The 20133-nt window shown below is 51.4% G+C and overlaps 1 protein-coding gene across 4 annotated transcripts in view; it reads right to left on the bottom strand.

Moving 5' to 3' along the window:
• The window catches only part of IGSF21 (immunoglobin superfamily member 21), a 426683-nt gene that overhangs the window by 8176 nt on the left and 398374 nt on the right, over nt 1–20133 (bottom strand). For 3 of the 4 annotated variants that reach the window (XM_069947004.1, XM_069947001.1, XM_069947002.1), the window contains 3 exons: nt 10408–10493; nt 9966–10158; nt 3620–3658 (listed from right to left, as the gene is read on the bottom strand). In XM_069947004.1, the coding sequence (XP_069803105.1) occupies nt 3620–3658; nt 9966–10158; nt 10408–10493 (318 nt within the window). The remainder of the gene's footprint in view (nt 1–3619; nt 3659–9965; nt 10159–10407; nt 10494–20133) is intronic. The other variant, XM_069947003.1, reaches the window with a different exon arrangement.

Genomic DNA, 20133 nt, shown 5'->3' with positions numbered 1-20133 from the left:
CTATACACCTTGCTGGGCACACTGCCCTCTGCCCTATACACCTTGCTGGGCACACTGCCCCCTGAACTATACACCTTGCTGGGCACACTGCCCTCTGCCCTATACACCTTGCTGGGCACACTGCCCTCTGCCCTATACACCTTGCTGGGCACACTGCCCTCTGCCCTATACACCTTGCTGGGCACACTGCTCCCTACCCTATACACCTTGCTGGGCACACTGCCCTCTGCCCTATACACCTTGCTGGGCACACTGCTCCCTACCCTATACACCTTGCTGGGCACACTGCCCCCTGAACTATACACCTTGCTGGGCACACTGCCCTCTGCCCTATACACCTTGCTGGGCACACTGCTCCCTGCCCTATACACCTAGCTGGGCACACTGCCCTCTGCCCTATACACCTTGCTGGGCACACTGCCCTCTGACCTATACACCTTGCTGGGCAGTCTGCCCTCTGCCTTATACACCTTGCTGGGCACACTGCCCCCTGAACTATACACCTTGCTGGGCACACTGCCCTCTGCCCTATACACCTTGCTGGGCACATTGCTCCCTGCCCTATACACCTATCTGGGCACACTGCCCCCTGCCCTATACACCTTGCTGGGCACACTGCCCTCTGCCCTATACACCTTGCTGGGCACACTGCCTCCTGCCCTATACACCTTGCTGGGCACACTGCCTCCTGCCCTATACACCTTCCTTGGCACACTGCCCTCTGACCTATACACCTTGCTGGGCACACTGCCTCCTGCCTTATACACCTTGCTTGGCACACTGCCCTCTACACCTTGCTGGGCACACTGCCCTCTACTCTATACACCTTGCTGGGCACACTGCTCCCTGCCCTATACACCTTGCTGGGCACACTGCCCCCTGCCCTATAGACTTTGCTGGGCACACTGCCCCCTGCCCTATACACCTTGCTGGGCACACTGCTCCCTGTCCTATATACCTTTCTGGGCACAATGCCCTCTATTCTATACACCTTGCTGGGCACACTGCCCTCTGCCCTATACACCTTGCTGGGCACACTGCTCCCTGCCCTATACACCTTGCTGGCCACACTGCCTCCTGCCCTATACACCTTGCTGGGCACACTGCCCCCTGCCCTATACACCTTGCTGGGCACACTGCTCCCTGCCCTATACACCTTGCTGGGCACACTGCTCCCTGCCCTATACACCTTGCTGGGCACACTGCCCTCTACTCTATACACCTTGCTGGGCACACTGCCTCCTGCCCTATACACCTTGCTGGGCACACTGCTCCCTACCCTATACACCTTGCTGGGCACACTGCCCTCTACTCTATACACCTTGCTGGCCACACTGCCTCCTGCCCTATACACCTTGCTGGGCACACTGCTCCCTGCCCTATACACTTTGCTGGGCACACTGCTCCCTGCCCTATACACCTTACTGGGCACACTGCCCCCTGCCCTATACACCTTGCTGGGCACACTGCTCCCTGCCCTATACACCTTGCTAGGCACACTGCCCCCTGCCCTATACACCTTGCTGGGCACACTGCTCCCTGCCCTATACACCTTGCTGGGCACACTGCTCCCTGCCCTATACACCTTACTGGGCACACTGCCCCCTGCCCTATACACCTTGCTGGGCACACTGCCCCCTGCCCTATACACCTTGCTGGGCACACTGCCCCCTGCCCTATACACTTTGCTGGGCACACTGCCCCCTGCCCTATACTTCTTGATGGGCACACTGCTCCCTGCCCTATACACCTTTCTGGGCACACTGCCCCCTGCCCTATACACCTTGCTGGGCACACTGCCCCCTGCCCTATACACCTTGCTGGGCACACTGCCCCCTGCCCTATACACTTTGCTGGGCACACTGCCCCCTGCCCTATACTTCTTGATGGGCACACTGCTCCCTGCCCTATACACCTTTCTGGGCACACTGCTCCCTGCCCTACACACCTTGCTGGGCACACTGCCCTCTGCCCTATAGACCTTGCTGGGCACACTGCCCTCTGCCCTATAGACCTTGCTGGGCACACTGCCCTCTGCCCTATAGATCTTGCTGGGCACACTGCTCCCTGCCCTATACACCTTGCTGGGCACACTGCCCTCTGCCCTATACACCTTGCTGGGCACACTGCCCCCTGCCCTATACACCTTGCTGGGCACACTGCTCCCTGCCCTATACACCTTGCTGGGCACACTGCCCCCTGCCCTATACTTCTTGATGGGCACACTGCTCCCTGCCCTATACACCTTGCTGGGCACACTGCTCCCTGCCCTACACACCTTGCTGGGCACACTGCCCTCTGCCCTATAGACCTTGCTGGGCACACTGCCCTCTGCCCTATAGACCTTGCTGGGCACACTGCCCTCTGCCCTATAGATCTTGCTGGGCACACTGCTCCCTGCCCTATACACCTTGCTGGGCACACTGCCCTCTGCCCTATACACCTTGCTGGGCACACTGCCCCCTGCCCTATACACCTTGCTGGGCACACTGCTCCCTGCCCTATACACCTTGCTGGGCACACTGCCCTCTGCCCTATACACCTTGCTGGGCACACTGCCCCCTGCCCTATACACCTTGCTGGGCACACTGCCCTCTGCCCTATACACCTTGCTGGGCACACTGCTCCCTGCCCTATACACCTTGCTGGGCACACTGCCCTCTGCCCTATAGACCTTGCTGGGCACACTGCCCCCTGCCCTATAGACCTTGCTGGGCACACTGCTCCCTGCCCTATACACCTTGCTGGGCACACTGCCCCCTGCCCTATAGACCTTGCTGGGCACACTGCCCTCTGCCCTATACACCTTGCTGGGCACACTGCCCTCTGCCCTATACACCTTGCTGGGCACACTGCTCCCTGCCCTATACACCTTGCTGGGCACACTGCCCTCTGCCCTATAGACCTTGCTGGGCACACTGCCCCCTGCCCTATACACCTTGCTGGGCACACTGCCCTCTGCCCTATACACCTTGCTGGGCACACTGCCCCCTGCCCTATACACCTTGCTGGGCACACTGCCCTCTGCCCTATACACCTTGCTGGGCACACTGCCCTCTGCCCTATAGACCTTGCTGGGCACACTGCTCCCTGCCCTATACACCTAGCTGGGCACACTGCTCCCTGCCCTATAGACCTTGCTGGGCACACTGCCCTCTGCCCTATACACCTTGCTGGGCACACTGCCCCCTGCCCTATACACCTTGCCATTTGGCTGTACATATCGGGGATTATCTGAGCCGGTGTTGCTGAGCGGCAGATGTCACTATGGCGCCTTGTCCTGCTGCGTGTTACGTGGATGTTGTCGCTGCGTGGTCCCGGCTCCCTGCGGTGTAATGTCTGGGTATTTCCCGGCTTTGTGAGATCAGTGTTGGACATAATTTGCGGATATTAAGTGCACCGTTCCCTTGCGATATCATCTCCTCTGCCGCACGTTCACCACTTTCCTCGGGTTCTTATCTGCTAAACTATTTATCTGCAGGAGCCGGCGTCTATTTTTCGCTCCTGTTGCTAATGGAGACAATCGCTAAGTTATTTCTGGGGAAGAAAACACAAGGCTCCGGATGGAAGCGGCGCAGATCTATTTTAGTCTCGTCGCTGATAGACTTTCTGAACTCACCATTAGAATCCTCTGTTCCCCTCGGAATATTGGGATTTTCTGCGAGGAAACAGACAGCGTGTTAGAGATGTCACAATGTAGACTGCGCCCTCCAAGAACACAAGAGCCCGGAGTCTGCTCCACAATCTATACAAGAGGGGGAGAAGAGCCCGGAGTCTGCTCCACAATCTATACAAGAGGGGGAGAAGAGCCCGGAGTCTGCTCCACAGTCTATACAAGAGGGGGAGAAGAGCCCGGAGTCTGCTCCACAATCTATACAAGAGGGGGAGAAGAGCCCGGAGTCTGCTCCACAGACTATACAAGAGGGGGAGAAGAGCCCGGAGTCTGCTCCACAGTCTATACAAGAGGGGGAGAAGAGCCCGGAGTCTGCTCCACAGTCTATACAAGAGGGGGAGAAGAGCCCGGAGTCTGCTCCACAGTCTATACAAGAGGGGGAGAAGAGCCCGGAGTCTGCTCCACAGACTATACAAGAGGGGGAGAAGAGCCCGGAGTCTGGTCCACAGTCTATACAAGAGGGGGAGAAGAGCCCGGAGTCTGGTCCACAATCTATACAAGAGGGGGAGAAGAGCCCGGAGTCTGCTCCACAGTCTATACACGAGGGGGAGAAGAGCCCAGAGTCTGGTCCACAGTCTATACAAGAGGGGGAGAAGAGCCCGGAGTCTGCTCCACAGTCTATACAAGAGGGGGAGAAGAGCCCGGAGTCTGCTCCACAGTCTATACACGAGGGGGAGAAGAGCCCAGAGTCTGGTCCACAGTCTATACAAGAGGGGGAGAAGAGCCCGGAGTCTGCTCCACAGTCTATACAAGAGGAGGAGAAGAGCCCGGAGTCTGCTCCACAGTCTATACAAGAGGGGGAGAAGAGCCCGGAGTCTGGTCCACAGTCTATACAAGAGGGGGAGAAGAGCCCGGAGTCTGCTCCACAGTCTATACAAGAGGGGGAGAAGAGCCCGGAGTCTGCTCCACAGTCTATACAAGAGGGGGAGAAGAGTCCGGAGTCTGCTCCACAGACTATACAAGAGGGGGAGAAGAGCCCGGAGTCTGCTCCACAGTCTATACAAGAGGGGGAGAAGAGCCCGGAGTCTGCTCCACAGTCTATACAAGAGGGGGAGAAGAGCCCGGAGTCTGCTCCACAGTCTATACACGAGGGGGAGAAGAGCCCAGAGTCTGGTCCACAGTCTATACAAGAGGGGGAGAAGAGCCCGGAGTCTGCTCCACAGTCTATACAAGAGGGGGAGAAGAGCCCGGAGTCTGCTCCACAGTCTATACAAGAGGGGGAGAAGAGCCCGGAGTCTGGTCCACAGTCTATACAAGAGGGGGAGAAGAGCCCGGAGTCTGCTCCACAGTCTATACAAGAGGGGGAGAAGAGCCCGGAGTCTGCTCCACAGTCTATACAAGAGGGGGAGAAGAGTCCGGAGTCTGCTCCACAGACTATACAAGAGGGGGAGAAGAGCCCGGAGTCTGCTCCACAGTCTATACAAGAGGGGGAGAAGAGCCCGGAGTCTGGTCCACAGTCTATACACGAGGGGGAGAAGAGCCCGGAGTCTGCTCCACAGTCTATACAAGAGGGGGAGAAGAGCCCGGAGTCTGCTCCACAGTCTATACAAGAGGGGGAGAAGAGCACGGAGTCTGCTCCACAGTCTATACAAGAGGGGGAGAAGAGCCCGGAGTCTGCTCCACAGTCTATACAAGAGGGGGAGAAGAGCCCGGAGTCTGGTCCACAGTCTATACAAGAGGGGGAGAAGAGCCCGGAGTCTGCTCCACAGTCTATACAAGAGGGGGAGAAGAGCCCGGAGTCTGCTCCACAGTCTATACAAGAGGGGGAGAAGAGCCCGGAGTCTGCTCCACAGTCTATACACGAGGGGGAGAAGAGCCCGGAGTCTGCTCCACAGTCTATACAAGAGGGGGAGAAGAGCCCGATATGCCTCAGACCTCCGTACAATAGAAGCATTGGGTAACCCTAGAGGCTGGGCCTCCTTTCATGTGATGGCCTCCATGGACAATAAGGGCTGGCGCCAGGACAGGATTTCAATCCTTTGGCCAAAACACTGAAAATCTGTAGCAAAATCATAGAAAATCATGCAATGTGTGAACACAGTCTAATGAGATCATCTGTCATGTATTTATATGTCATCTCTTTAGCTCATACTGTATCTACAATGCAACCGGAAAGTCCCCAGCCCCTGTCACTCTTGTCACATTGTGGTTTCCCATAATTCACAGCAGTCACTCAGTAATAGGTGACGCTCCTCTGTCAGTGATTCCGGCCTCCACTCTTCTTGGCTATGGGGCCACAAGGTTTAAAGTGTAACTGTCATGTTTTTTTTTTATTGCAGAAATCAGTAGTATAAGCGATTTTAAGAAACTCTGTAATAGGTTTCATCAGCCAAAAAAGCCTCCTTCTGTACTCAAGAAGCAATCTCCCAGCCTCCCCCCCCCCTGACGTCTTATCTGTGCATTATCAGGCAAACACGTCTTCATTACAGAGAAGCCAGTGAAAACGGGTTCTGCTCTCTCCATTGTAAGCCTATGAAGGGGGGAGGGGCTGAGGGAGATGAGGGAGCAGGAAGAGGTGACATGAAGGTCAGCTGTTTTGTAGATTCTCAGGGCACCTAAACCGCAGGATTCTGGGGTCAGAAAGGTTAGTGCTTATCTATGAACTTACTGAGAGAAGATTGCAGGGTGTTGTGCTGTGCAGGACTGCTCCGTGCTCACTCACTCCTAACAGCCCCTCCCCTCTCCATAGCCACATAATGGAGACAGAAATCCTGCTTCATCTGATGTGAGGGGGGAGGCTGGGGGATTGCTTTTTCACTACAGAAGGAAACTCTTTTAGTACATAAAACCTATTACAGAGTTTCTTAAAATCGCTTGTACTGTTGATATTTAATGTTTTCAGAAAAATGGCCCTGAAATGACAGTTACGCTTTAAGCCTGGATTTGGGGGATGTTCAGTCATTCTTCTCTGCAGATCCCCTCAGTCCCTAAGAGAGTTCCTCCTCCACACAGTCTTGTCCCTGAGCTCTACAGGCAGCTCTTTCCTCCTCCACACAGTCCTGTCCCTGAGCTCTACAGGCAGCTCTTTCCTCCTCCACACAGTCCTGTCTCTGATCTCTACAGGCAGCTCTTTCCTCCTCCACACAATGCAGTCCCTGAGCTCTATAAGTAGCTCTTTTGTCCTCACACAGTCATGTTTCTTAGCTCTCCGGGCAGCTCTTTCCTCCTCCACACAGTCCTGTCTCTGATCTTTACAGGCAGCTCTTTCCTCCTCCTCCGCACAGTCCTGTCTCTGAGCTCTACAGGCATCTCTTTCCTACTCCACATAGTCCTGTCTCTGAGCTCTACAGGCAGCTCTTCCCTCCTACTCCTCCACACAGTCATGTCTCTGATCTCTACAGGCAGCTCTTTCCTCTTCCACCATATAGTTCTGTCTCTGAGCTCTACAGGCAGCTCTTTCCTCCTCCACAAAGTCCTGTCTCTCTCTGAGCTCTACAGGCAGCTCTTTCCTCCTCCACACAGTCCTGTCTCTGATCTTTACAGGCAGCTCTTTCCTCCTCTATACAGTCCTGTCTCTGAGCTCTACAGGCAGCTCTTTCCTCCTCCACAGAGTCGTCTCTCTGAGCTCTACAGGCAGTTCTTTCCTCCTCCACAGAGTCGTCTCTCTGAGCTTTACAGACAGCTCTTTACTCCTCCATACAGTCCTGTCTCTGAGCTCTACAGACAGCTCTTTCCTCCTCCACACAGTCCTGTCTCTGATCTTTACAGGCAGCTCTTTCCTCCTCCATACAGTCCTGTCTCTGAGCTTTACAGACAGCTCTTTCCTCCTCCACAGAGTCATCTCTCTGAGCTCTACAGGCAGTTCTTTCCTCCTCCACACAGTCCTGTCTCTGAGCTTTACAGACAGCTCTTTCCTCCTCCACAGAGTCGTCTCTCTGAGCTCTACAGGCAGCTCTTTCCTCCTCCATACAGTCCTGTCTCTGAGCTTTACAGACAGCTCTTTCCTCCTCCACAGAGTCGTCTCTCTGAGCTCTACAGGCAGCTCTGTCCTCCTCCACACAGTCCTGTCTCTGAGCTCTACAGGCAGTTCTTTCCTCCTCCACACAGTCCTGTCTCTGATCTTTACAGGCAGCTCTTTCCTCCTCCACACAGTCCTGTCTCTGATCTCTACAGGCAGCCCTTTCCTCCTCCATACAGTCCTGTCTCTGATCTTTACAGGAAGCTCTTTCCTCCTCCACACAGTCCTGTCTCTGATCTTTACAGGCAGCTCTTTCCTCCTCCTCACAGTCCTGTCTCTGAGCTCTACAGGCAGCTCTTTCCTCCTCCACACAGTCCTGTCTCTGAGCTCTACAGGCAGCTCTTTCCTCCTCCATACAGTCCTGTCTCTGAGCCCTACAGGCAGCTCTTTCCTCCTCCATACAGTCCTGTCTCTGAGCTTTACAGGCAGCTCTTTCCTCCTCCACACAGTCCTGTCTCTGATCTCTACAGGCAGCTCTTTCCTCCTCCACACAGTCCTGTCTGAGCTCTACAGGCAGCTCTTTCCTCCTCCACACAGCCTTATCTGAGCTGTACAGGCAGCTTTTTCCTCCTCCACACAGTACTGTCTCTGAGCTCTACAGGCAGCTCTTTCCTCCTCCACACAGCCTTATCTGAGCTGTACAGGCAGCTTTTTCCTCCTCCACACAGTCCTGTCTCTGAGCTCTACAGGCAGCTCTTTCCTCCTCCACACAGTACTGTCTCTGAGCTCTACAGACAGCTCTTTCCTCCTCCACACAGTCCTGTCTCTGAGCTCTACAGGCAGCTCTTTCCTCCTCCATACAGTCCTGTCTCTGAGCCCTACAGGCAGCTCTTTCCTCCTCCATACAGTCCTGTCTCTGAGCTTTACAGACAGCTCTTTCCTCCTCCACACAGTCCTGTCTCTGATCTTTACAGGCAGCTCTTTCCTCCACCACACAGTCCTGTCTCTGAGCTCTACAGACAGCTCTTTCCTCCTCCACACAGTCCTGTCTCTGATCTTTACAGGCAGCTCTGTCCTCCTCCACACAGTCCTGTCTCTGAACTCTACAGGCAGCTCTTTCCTCCTCCACACAGTCCTGTCTCTGAGCTCTACAGGCAGCTCTTTCCTCCTCCACACAGTTCTGTCTCTGAGCTTTACAGGCAGCTCTTTCCTCCTCCACACAGTCCTGTCTCTGAGCTCTACAGGCAGCTCTTTCCTCCTCCACACAGTTCTGTCTCTGAGCTTTACAGACAGCTCTTTCCTCCTCCACACAGTCCTGTCTCTGATCTCTACAGGCAGCTCTTTCCTCCTCAGGGCAGAGAAGAAACATCTCAGAGAGGACCAGCAGGAATGGAAGCCCCAGAGCAGAATGATGGGGAAAACCTTTTAGCACAAGCTGCAACATAACAAAATGTGCAAAAAGTCTCAGGGTCTAAAGACGTTCTGAATGCATTTTTATTTCTTCATCTATCCCTAGTTCTCAATCCTTCTTGTGATCTGATGATGTCACTCTTCTCACATGTGATGTCATTCTGTTATGAGCTGTTATTGTAGATGCCAGGCAGAAGTTATTACCAGGGGCCGTCATCAAGAGGGAAATAAATGGGGCTGGGACTTATATATCCAGGGACCCTGGGCCTCTCCTCTGTGTCGTACAACCCCATGAGAACCCAGGTCTCTTTCCTCCAGGTAACACCAGACCCAGCGCTCTGTAAGTGTCTCTACCTGTGCAGAAGCTTTGATATAAAACTTCTGGTATTCCTTCTTTTGGGGCGGGTTCAGACTAGGGAATTCGCACGGATAAAGTCTGGCGGATTCTGTTGCCTGTACGCGCTCACGGCCGCGTGCCTCTCCGCCCGTGCCATAGACACCATTCCATGCAACGGGCGGATAGCGGAATCGGCTGGCCCATAGAATGGTGTCTATGGCACAGGCAGAAAAGTGTGCGGCCTTGAGCGCGTACGAGCAACGGAATCCACTGGATTTTATCCGTGCGAATTCCGTAGTCTGACCCCGCCCTTAAAGGGAATTTGTCAGCTGTAATTCAGGTTTCAAACCATTGAAACTGCTGTTAGGACAAGGAGATACATGATACCTTTTATTTTTCCATGTTCTGGAAGCACAGGTGGATATATGAAAGGTACCATGTGTCTCCTTGCCCTAGCAGCATCCAACAGTGTCAGCAGGTTGAAGCTGGAATTGTAGCCGACAGATTCCCTTTAAGACCTCTTGGTCTTTCGCTGTGGTCGTAGCGCTTACACCACAATCTGCTGAGACTTCACATTGGACACAATGAGGGAGCCCTTAAAAATGAGGCCCCCCATTATCCGAGCTGCACCCCATAAGCAGACTTACCAAATACTATTAACCTGGTGTGTGTGTCTGTGGAGCCCAGCGGGTTCTGAGCTGTGCAGCGGTACATGGTGCCATTCAGTTCGGCTGGGACCCTCTCCAGGACCAGTTCTTTGCCATCGTGCTCAGAGCTGCCATCCAGAAGTCGCCCTCCGACCCTCGTCCATGTAAAGAGGGGCTCTGGAAAAACCTCGTTCTGTAATAGAAAGGGTTAATGATAATAAGAAAATTGGACGGCTATTATAAGGAAATTCAGATTTTAAGATTTTTTGTATTTCTCACAAATAAAGAATGACCCAAAAAAAGGGACAGAGGAGGACGGGGTGCCATAAACAAGGAGTAATCGGGACAGTCTTTAGTCATGTGGCTCTCCAGCTCTCTGCCGCCACCTACTGTCATGTCTTTTTGGTGGTCTTCCCATGACCCCACAGTCTCCCATCATTACCTGGAATCCTTGCACCATCATCCGGACTGTGTCCCCCACCCGGGCTCTCAGCGGAGTCATGGTTATTTTCGGCCCCCTTGGAGCGGCTGTAAAGAGAGAAAAGCAAGGAAACTGTTATTAAGCCGGAAGCTTCCGTGACTCCTCGGCAGGGCGCGGTCTCTCATGACGGCCCAGTGAAGCCGCAAAGCAATAAGAATCAATTGTGCAAAACAGCTGGCCATTATATTGTTATTAGAGACGCTGGGCGCCTGTGGTTGCCATTTGTTCCACTTTGGTGTCCCCTCTTGTTATTTAGTCCGTGCCGGGATGTAGTTCTTGTTGTGGGGACATCATTAAAGCGTGTGCTGTGATATGCAAAACGCTGCGCAGACAGGAGGGATGGAGCGGCGCCTCCTTGACAATTCTGCTTCCAGGAGACGTGATTTCTCGGATAATTGGTCCCAATTAACTGTTCTGGGGTCGGGAGGAACGAAGGTCACGTCTCGCCTGTCTCCCCGCCGCTACCGGGCCACAAACTGCATCAGTATTCAGTAATGAGCAATGATTGGAATACACAGGACCCCCCTGCACCCCCATCCTACTCCAGTGCACCCCCCACAGGAAGGACGCTGTTATATCTAGTGCACAATGAGTCAGCTTCTAAATCCTTCCCTTACTGATCCTGAGTTATCAAGTCTTATCCTCCAGAGCTGCACTCACTATTCTGCTGATACATCATGTCTTACCCTCCAGAGCTGCACTCACTATTCTGCTAGTTTCCTGTCCCTAGGTACAGTTGTTAGAACTAGAGATGAGCGCAGCTTGATTGTCCCAATTGTGCCATCTCAATAGTGGTGGCTGAACAAGTTGGATGCAGCCCTAGGGAATCCTGGAAAACATGGCTACAGTCTATTGCCTATGGCTGGATCAATGCTTTCTAGAACTCCCTAGGGCTACATCCAACTTCTCCAGTCACCAGTAATCAAATGCCGAATCGTGCTCCAGGTGCTCTGATCTCTTAATAAAACACATTACACCTAAAGCTTTTTATTTGATAAATAGAGAAGGGGGATTTATATAGAGAGCAGACGAGAATGTGGAAAGTTGAGAGCATACTTAGAGGGCAGATCACAGGACTATAGGGAGGAGAGCATACATGGAGGGCAGCTCACACAGGATTGAGATAGGGAGGAGAGTATACATGGAGGGCAGCTCACACAGGATTGAGATAGGGAGGAGAGCATACATGGAGGGCAGCTCACACAGGATGGAGATAGGGAGGAGAGCATACATGGAGGACAGCTCACACAGGCTGGAGATAGGGAAGAGAGCATACATGGAGGGCAGCTCACACAGGATTGAGAGTATACATGGAGGGCAGCTCACACAGGCTGGAGATAGGGAGGAGGGTACACATAGAGGGCAGCTCACACAGGCTGGAGATAGGGAGGAGAGTACACATGGAGGGCAGCTCACACAGGATGGAGATAGGGAGGAGAATATACATGGAGGGCAGCTCACACAGGCTGGAGTTAGGGAGGAGAGTATACATGGAGGGCAGCTCACACAGGCTGGAGTTAGAGAGGAGAGGATACATGGAGGGCAGCTCACACAGGCTGGAGATAGGGAGGAGAGCATACATGGAGCGCAGCTCACACAGACTGGAGATAGGGAGGAGAGCTTACATGGAGGGCAGCTCACATAGGGAGGAGAGTATACATGGAGGGCAGCTCACACAGGCTGGAGTTAGAGAGGAGATCATACATGGAGGGCAGCTCACACAGTATTGAGATAGGGAGGAGAGCATACATGGAGGGCAGCTCACAGGCTGGAGTTAGGGAGGAGAGCATACATGGAGGGCAGCTCACACAGGCTGGAGATAGGAAGGAGAGCTTACATGGAGGGCAGCTCACACAGGCTGGAGATAGGAAGGAGAGCTTACATGGAGGGCAGCTCACACAGGCTGGAGATAGGGAGGAGAGTATAAATGGAGGGCAGCTCACACAGGCCGGAGATGGGAAGGAGAGGATACATGGAGGGCAGCTAACACAGGCCGGAGATAGGAAGGAGAGCATACATGGAGGGCAGCTCACAAAGGCTGGAGATAGGAAGGAGAGGAAACATGGAGGGCAGGGAGGAGAGCAGGTATAAAGGTCCCCATACATCTTAAACTTTTGTTGGCCATAACTGCTCTACCCAGAGAGAATACAGGAATACTCGGCCATGCTGAACGCTTCTGTGTGTGGAGGACAGGAGAGATAACTGGTGTCCATCACTTATTTAAGGTGTATGGCCAGCTACAGACAGGCGGCAGGGGAAAATCACAAGCTGTCAGATCACCCACAGCAACCTGTAGGCTCCTAAGCACACAGACCCCCCATCCAGCATGTATCACAGGGAGGACCCACATGAGAACAATCCGACCCTATTGGCTGCTGCAAACTGTACCCCAGGGGGTCTGACAGCGAATAAAGACTGAGGCTGAAACAAGTGGAAAAATCATTGCGTCCATGGTAAAGGTGCCTATAGCCATTAAGTGACAGGGAGTTTATGGGTCATGTTTGATCCTTCAGTCACATGGAAAGATAAAATATTTGCAAGGTTACTCACATTTTCCTGTGGATTATCCTGTAAAACGTGAAAAAGGGCATAGAAATATAGAGCGTGTCCAATATGCTGCAGATTCCCTGGAGCCAGGAGGTGATAGCAGAATGAGGTTACGAGCGCAGCGACCAGCGAGGATGGCTTCCCTCTCCAGGCTCCAGAATCCATCATACATATTATACACATGTCAGGTATTTTGTTTCTGTGGATGTACGGCTCTAATACTTCTCACAGCTGACAGCTTGTTACAATTGTATCCAGTTTAGACAATGCTCTGTGAGCCAAACATTGCGGCGGCACAAATCTCTTCCCTGATAGTTGTTACAATGTATCAGCTTGGAGCCCAGACCATAGAGAACTGTGTAAGTGGATACATGGTGGATACAGAACCTCTAGATGGAAAACGTAATGATGTGATCCGGCTGCGGCCAACTCTAGGGAATACCGTTTTATCATTGCTTTCAATGCATATAACCGTACACATATAGCTCCCCCTAGGGGTGACATCAATCAGCCACAATGCTATCATGTTACTCTATAAAGAAGACTTGGATCTCTGACGGCAAAAAAAGCACAAAATGATGGATCTAGAAATGACCTGGTGTTACTCCAGGGTCACAGAGACTCCCACAGCCACATAACGGAGAGTGGATTCACATGACGCAGGTTACACACATTATACGGAGAAGACCACATCCGCGTGAAATCCAGGACGTCCATGGTGTCAGCTCTGTTACAGAGTTCACAGAAATGCACTGGGTAAATCTGCCGCCTTACGGTCCTGTATGACGTCCCATAACCCTCTCGCCTCTGCTGTTCCTGCGCACTTGTGGCCTGAGCTGCTCTTTCCCTCATTATAAGGTCACAGTTTGGTCTTTTCGCCTCAGCACATAGGAGCGAGCCCTGTATAGAGAGGAGGGCGCCCGGGGCACGCTGCTGGCTGCCAACAGGAGTGTTCTATTACTGCCAACATCTGTGTGCCCGGGCTCCTCATAAGGAGAAGACATAGCGGTCAGGCAGAAGCCCTGGAGGGTGATCCTTACAATATGGCTCCAATCACTTTAATCAGACATGTTATATGTACCACAGCGAATAAACCTGACAAATAGTGAACCGGGCGGTGACTACTCCACCTGGAAGCGTGCCGGAACCTCGCACTATTGTTCATGCCACATCCGGGGGGGGGGGGGGGGAGGGGGAATGCTTTACCCAACTCCACATCTGTGACGTAACATTTATGTGAGAAGGACGTGAGAGAACGTCCGAATTCATCATAGGTGGAGGGACCCGATAGATTCTAAAGGAGAAAGCGCAAGCTGGAAAAGTGATCAATCCCCCCCCAGAGTCTATTAGATGGGGTTTTGTTTGTTGCACAGCTGCAGGTCTGTAACAATGTGACCTATATAGATGTGTGTGAGCACAAGACGTCCATATACTGATATCTGGGGGGATGGTGACCCCGGTGTCTAGTCTAGAACACCTGGACGTTTTCACGTGGAGGGAGAATCAGCGAGAAGTGACTTACAGGTGACGGCGCTCGGTTCGGGGGGATCAGGTGTGGTGGGCTGTGAGGGGTCACGGAGTAAAAGGTTCCCGCCTGTCGCTACAAGAACACTTTCTCCTCCCGGCTCCGGGGAGATCAGGAAGGCGATGAGGAGGAGAATGGATTCTGACAGCGCAGGATCTTTGTGCTAAGCACTTTGGATGACAAAATGAGGACAGGAGAATGGCGGAGCCCCCCTCCCCCGGCATCATCGGCACGGCCAGGTAGTCTCTCTCCAGACAGGACAATTTACTCGTCATTTCTCTTCAAGAGGCAGAAAAAGAAATCTACAAACACAGAAACTGTTCTGGCTCCTCCAGTATATATAGAGTATATAGAAGTCCCACGTTGTCCTCCCAGTGATCACTTGTTATAGCTGAGTCTGGAAAAGACGATGATGAATAGAGATGAGTAACACTGGAGCGGGCAGCATGGGATTACTGGAGCGGGCAGCATGGGATTACTGGAGCGGGCAGCATGGGATTACTGGAGCGGGCAGCACGGGATTACTGGAGCGGGCAGCACGGGATTACTGGAGCGGGCAGCATGGGATTACTGGAGCGGGCAGCATGTGATTACTGGAGCGGGCAGCACGGGATTACTGGAGCGGGCAGCATGGGATTACTGGAGCGGGCAGCATGTGATTACTGGAGCGGGCAGCACGGGATTACTGGAGCGGGCAGCACGGGATTACTGGAGCGAGCAGCATGGGATTACTGGAGCGGGCAGCATGTGATTACTGGAGCGGGCAGTATGGGATTACTGAAGCGGGCAGCATGGGATTACTGGAGCGGGCAGCACGGGATTACTGGAGCGGGCAGCATGGGATTACTGGAGCGGGCAGCATGTGATTACTGGAGCGGGCAGCACGGGATTACTGGAGCGGGCAGCATGGGATTACTGGAGCGGGCAGCATGGGATTACTGGAGCGGGCAGCATCGGATTACTGGAGCGGGCAGCATGTGATTACTGGAGCGGGCAGCATGTGATTACTGGAGCGGGCAGTATGGGATTACTGGAGCGGGCAGCATGGGATTACTGGAGCGGGCAGTATGGGATTACTGGAGCGGGCAGCATGGGATTACTGGAGCGGGCAGCATGGGATTACTGGAGCGGGCAGCATCGGATTACTGGAGCGGGCAGCATGTGATTACTGGAGCGGGCAGCATGTGATTACTGGAGCGGGCAGTATGGGATTACTGGAGCGGGCAGCATGGGATTACTGGAGCGGGCAGCATAGGATTACTGGAGCGGGCAGCATGGGATTACTGGAGCGGGCAGCATGGGATTACTGGAGCGGGCAGCATGGGATTACTGGAGCGGGCAGCATGGGATTACTGGAGCGGGCAGCATGGGATTACTGGAGCGGGCAGCATGGGATTACTGGAGCGGGCAGCATGGGATTACTGGAGCGGGCAGCATGGGATTACTGGAGCGGGCAGCATCGGATTACTGGAGCGGGCAGCATGTGATTACTGGAGCGGGCAGCATGTGATTACTGGAGCGGGCAGCATCGGATTACTGGAGCGGGCAGCATCGGATTACTGGAGCGGGCAGCATGGGATTACTGGAGCGGGCAGCATGGGATTACTGGAGCGGGCAGCATGTGATTACTGGAGCGGGCAGCATGGGATTACTGGAGCGGGCAGCATGGGATTACTGGAGCGGGCAGCATGGGATTACTGGTAGCGGGCAGCATGGGATTACTGGAGCGGGCAGCACGGGATTACTGGAGCGGGCAGCATGGGATTACTGGAGCGGGCAGCATGGGATTACTGGAGCGGGCAGCATGGGATTACTGGAGACACCCTAGGGCTGCTACCAACTTCTTCAGCCACCAGTAATCAGATGCTGTCCGCTCCAGTTCCGCTCATCTCTAGTGATATAGGTCGTCTCCTTCAATGCCAAATCCACCCACCTATGGCCCGATGTTGGAGTTGGGGCTGTAGCACTGTATAACCAGACTATTGGCTGTCTGGGGATCTTATTGGTTGTCACCTGCAGGGATGTCCCGGTCCTGATCACTGAGGATGTTGTAGATGAGAGCGGTATCCATGTTTTCCAGCCAGTCCGGGGGCTGCATCCACCTTCTCCAGGCAGCAAGGTGCAAATGCCAATTGTTGGGTTGTGCCTATGTTACAAACCAAATCCATCAGTCTAGTTATGCAGCATTACTGTTCTGACTCCCATACTGTCGGCTTTTTAGGACTCTGGGATCATTGGTTGTCACCTGCTGGGATGTCCTGAGGTCCCGGTCACTGATTCAGATGATGACATCATATGCGCTCTGTATACTACATCATAGGCACCCCGTATACATGACTTAATATGCGCTCTGTATACATGACATCAAATGCGCTCTGTATACTACATCATAGGCACCCCGTATACATGACATCATATGCGCTCTGTATACATGACATCATATGCGCTCTGTATACGACATCATATGCGCTCTGTATACTACATCATAGGCACCCCGTATACATGACATCATATGCGCTCTGTATACATGACATCATATGCGCCCAGTATACATGACATTATATGCGCTCTGTATACTACATCATATGCGCTCTGTATACATGACATCATATGCGCTCTGTATACATGACATCATATGCGCCCAGTATACATGACATTATATGCGCCCCGTATACATGACGTCATATGCGCTCTGTATACTACATCATATACGCCCGGTATACATGACATCATATGCACTCTGTATACATGACATCATATGCGCCCGGTATACATGACATCATATGCGCCCGGTATACATGACATCATATGCACTCTGTATACATGACATCATATGCGCCCTGTATACATGACATCATATGCGCTCTGTATACATGACATCATATGCGCCCCGTATACATGACATCATATGCGCTCTGTATACATGACATCATATGTGCTCTGTATACATGACATCATATGCTCTCTATATACATGACATCATATGCGCCCGGTATACATGACATCATATGCTCTCTATATACATGACATCATATGCGCTCTATATACATGACATCATATGTGCTCTGTATACATGACATCATATGCGCTCTGTATACGACATCATATGCGCTCTGTATACATGACATCATATGCACCCTGTATACATGACATCAAATGCGCTCTGTATACATGACATCATATGCGCTCTATATACATGACATCATATGTGCTCTGTATACATGACATCATATGCGCTCTGTATACGACATCATATGCGCTCTGTATACATGACATCATATGCGCCCCGTATACATGACATCATATGCGCTCTGTATACTACATCATATGCGCTCTGTATACTACATCATATGCGCTCTGTATACATGACATCATATGCGCTCTGTATACATGACATCATTTGCGCTCTGTATACTACATCATATGCGCTCTGTATACATGACATCATATGCGCTCTGTATACATGACATCATATGCGCCCCGTATACTTTACATCATATGCGCTCTGTATACATGACATCATATGCGCTCTGTATACGACATCATATGCGCTCTGTATACATGACATCATATGCGCCCCGTATACATTACATCATATGCGCTCTGTATACATGACATCATATGCGCCCCGTATACATTACATCATATGCGCTCTGTATACATGACATCATATGCGCCCCGTATACATTACATCATATGCGCTCTGTATACATGACATCATATGCGCCCGGTATACATGACATCATATGCGCTCTGTATACATGACATCATATGTGCTCTGTATACATGACATCATATGCTCTCTATATACATGACATCATATGCGCCCGGTATACATGACATCATATGCTCTCTATATACATGACATCATATGTGCTCTGTATACATGACATCATATGCGCTCTATATACATGACATCATATGTGCTCTGTATACATGACATCATATGCGCTCTGTATACGACATCATATGCGCTCTGTATACATGACATCATATGCACCCTGTATACATGACATCAAATGCGCTCTGTATACATGACATCATATGCGCTCTATATACATGACATCATATGTGCTCTGTATACATGACATCATATGCGCTCTGTATACGACATCATATGCGCTCTGTATACATGACATCATATGCGCCCCGTATACATGACATCATATGCGCTCTGTATACTTCATCATATGCGCTCTGTATACTACATCATATGCGCTCTGTATACATGACATCATATGCGCTCTGTATACATGACATCATATGCGCTCTGTATACTACATCATATGCGCTCTGTATACATGACATCATATGCGCTCTGTATACATGACATCATATGCGCTCTGTATACGACATCATATGCACTCTGTATACTACATCATATGCGCCCGGTATACATGACATCATATGCGTCCCGTATACATGACATCATATGCTCTCTATATACATGACATCATATGCGCTCTGTATACATGACATCATATGCGCTCTGTATACTACATCATATGCGCCCCGTATACATGACATCATATGCGCTCTGTATACATTACATCATATGCGCTCTGTATACTACATCATATGCGCTCTGTATACATGACATCATATGCGCTCTGTATACATGACATCATATGCGCCCCGTATACATGACATCATATGCGCTCTGTATACTACATCATATGCGCTCTGTATACTACATCATATGCGCTCTGTATACATGACATCATATGCGCTCTGTATACATGACATCATATGCGCTCTGTATACTACATCATATGCGCTCTGTATACATGACATCATATGCGCTCTGTATACATGACATCATATGCGCCCCGTATACATGACATCATATGCGCTCTGTATACGACATCATATGCGCTCTGTATACATGACATCATATGCGCTCTGTATACATGACATCATATGCGCCCCGTATACATTACATCATATGCGCTCTGTATACATGACATCATATGCGCCAGGTATACATGACATCATATGCGCTCTGTATACATGACATCATATGTGCTCTGTATACATGACATCATATGCTCTCTATATACATGACATCATATGCGCCCGGTATACATGACATCATATGCTCTCTATATACATGACATCATATGTGCTCTGTATACATGACATCATATGCGCTCTATATACATGACATCATATGTGCTCTGTATACATGACATCATATGCGCTCTGTATACGACATCATATGCGCTCTGTATACATGACATGATATGCGCCCCGTATACATGACATCATATGCGCTCTGTATACTTCATCATATGCGCTCTGTATACTACATCATATGCGCCCCGTATACATGACATCATATGCGCTCTGTATACATGACATCATATGCGCTCTGTATACTACATCATATGCGCTCTGTATACATGACATCATATGCGCTCTGTATACATGACATCATATGCGCTCTGTATACATGACATCATATGCGCTCTGTATACGACATCATATGCACTCTGTATACTACATCATATGCGCCCGGTATACATGACATCATATGCGTCCCGTATACATGACATCATATGCTCTCTATATACATGACATCATATGCGCTCTGTATACATGACATCATATAAGCT

Source organism: Dendropsophus ebraccatus, chromosome 12 (assembly GCF_027789765.1).
Source record: "Dendropsophus ebraccatus isolate aDenEbr1 chromosome 12, aDenEbr1.pat, whole genome shotgun sequence".
Classification (NCBI taxonomy): Eukaryota; Metazoa; Chordata; class Amphibia; order Anura; family Hylidae; genus Dendropsophus; species Dendropsophus ebraccatus.
The sequence above is the reverse complement of the archived record's forward strand: the minus strand, read 5'-3'. Positions and strand labels throughout refer to the sequence as shown.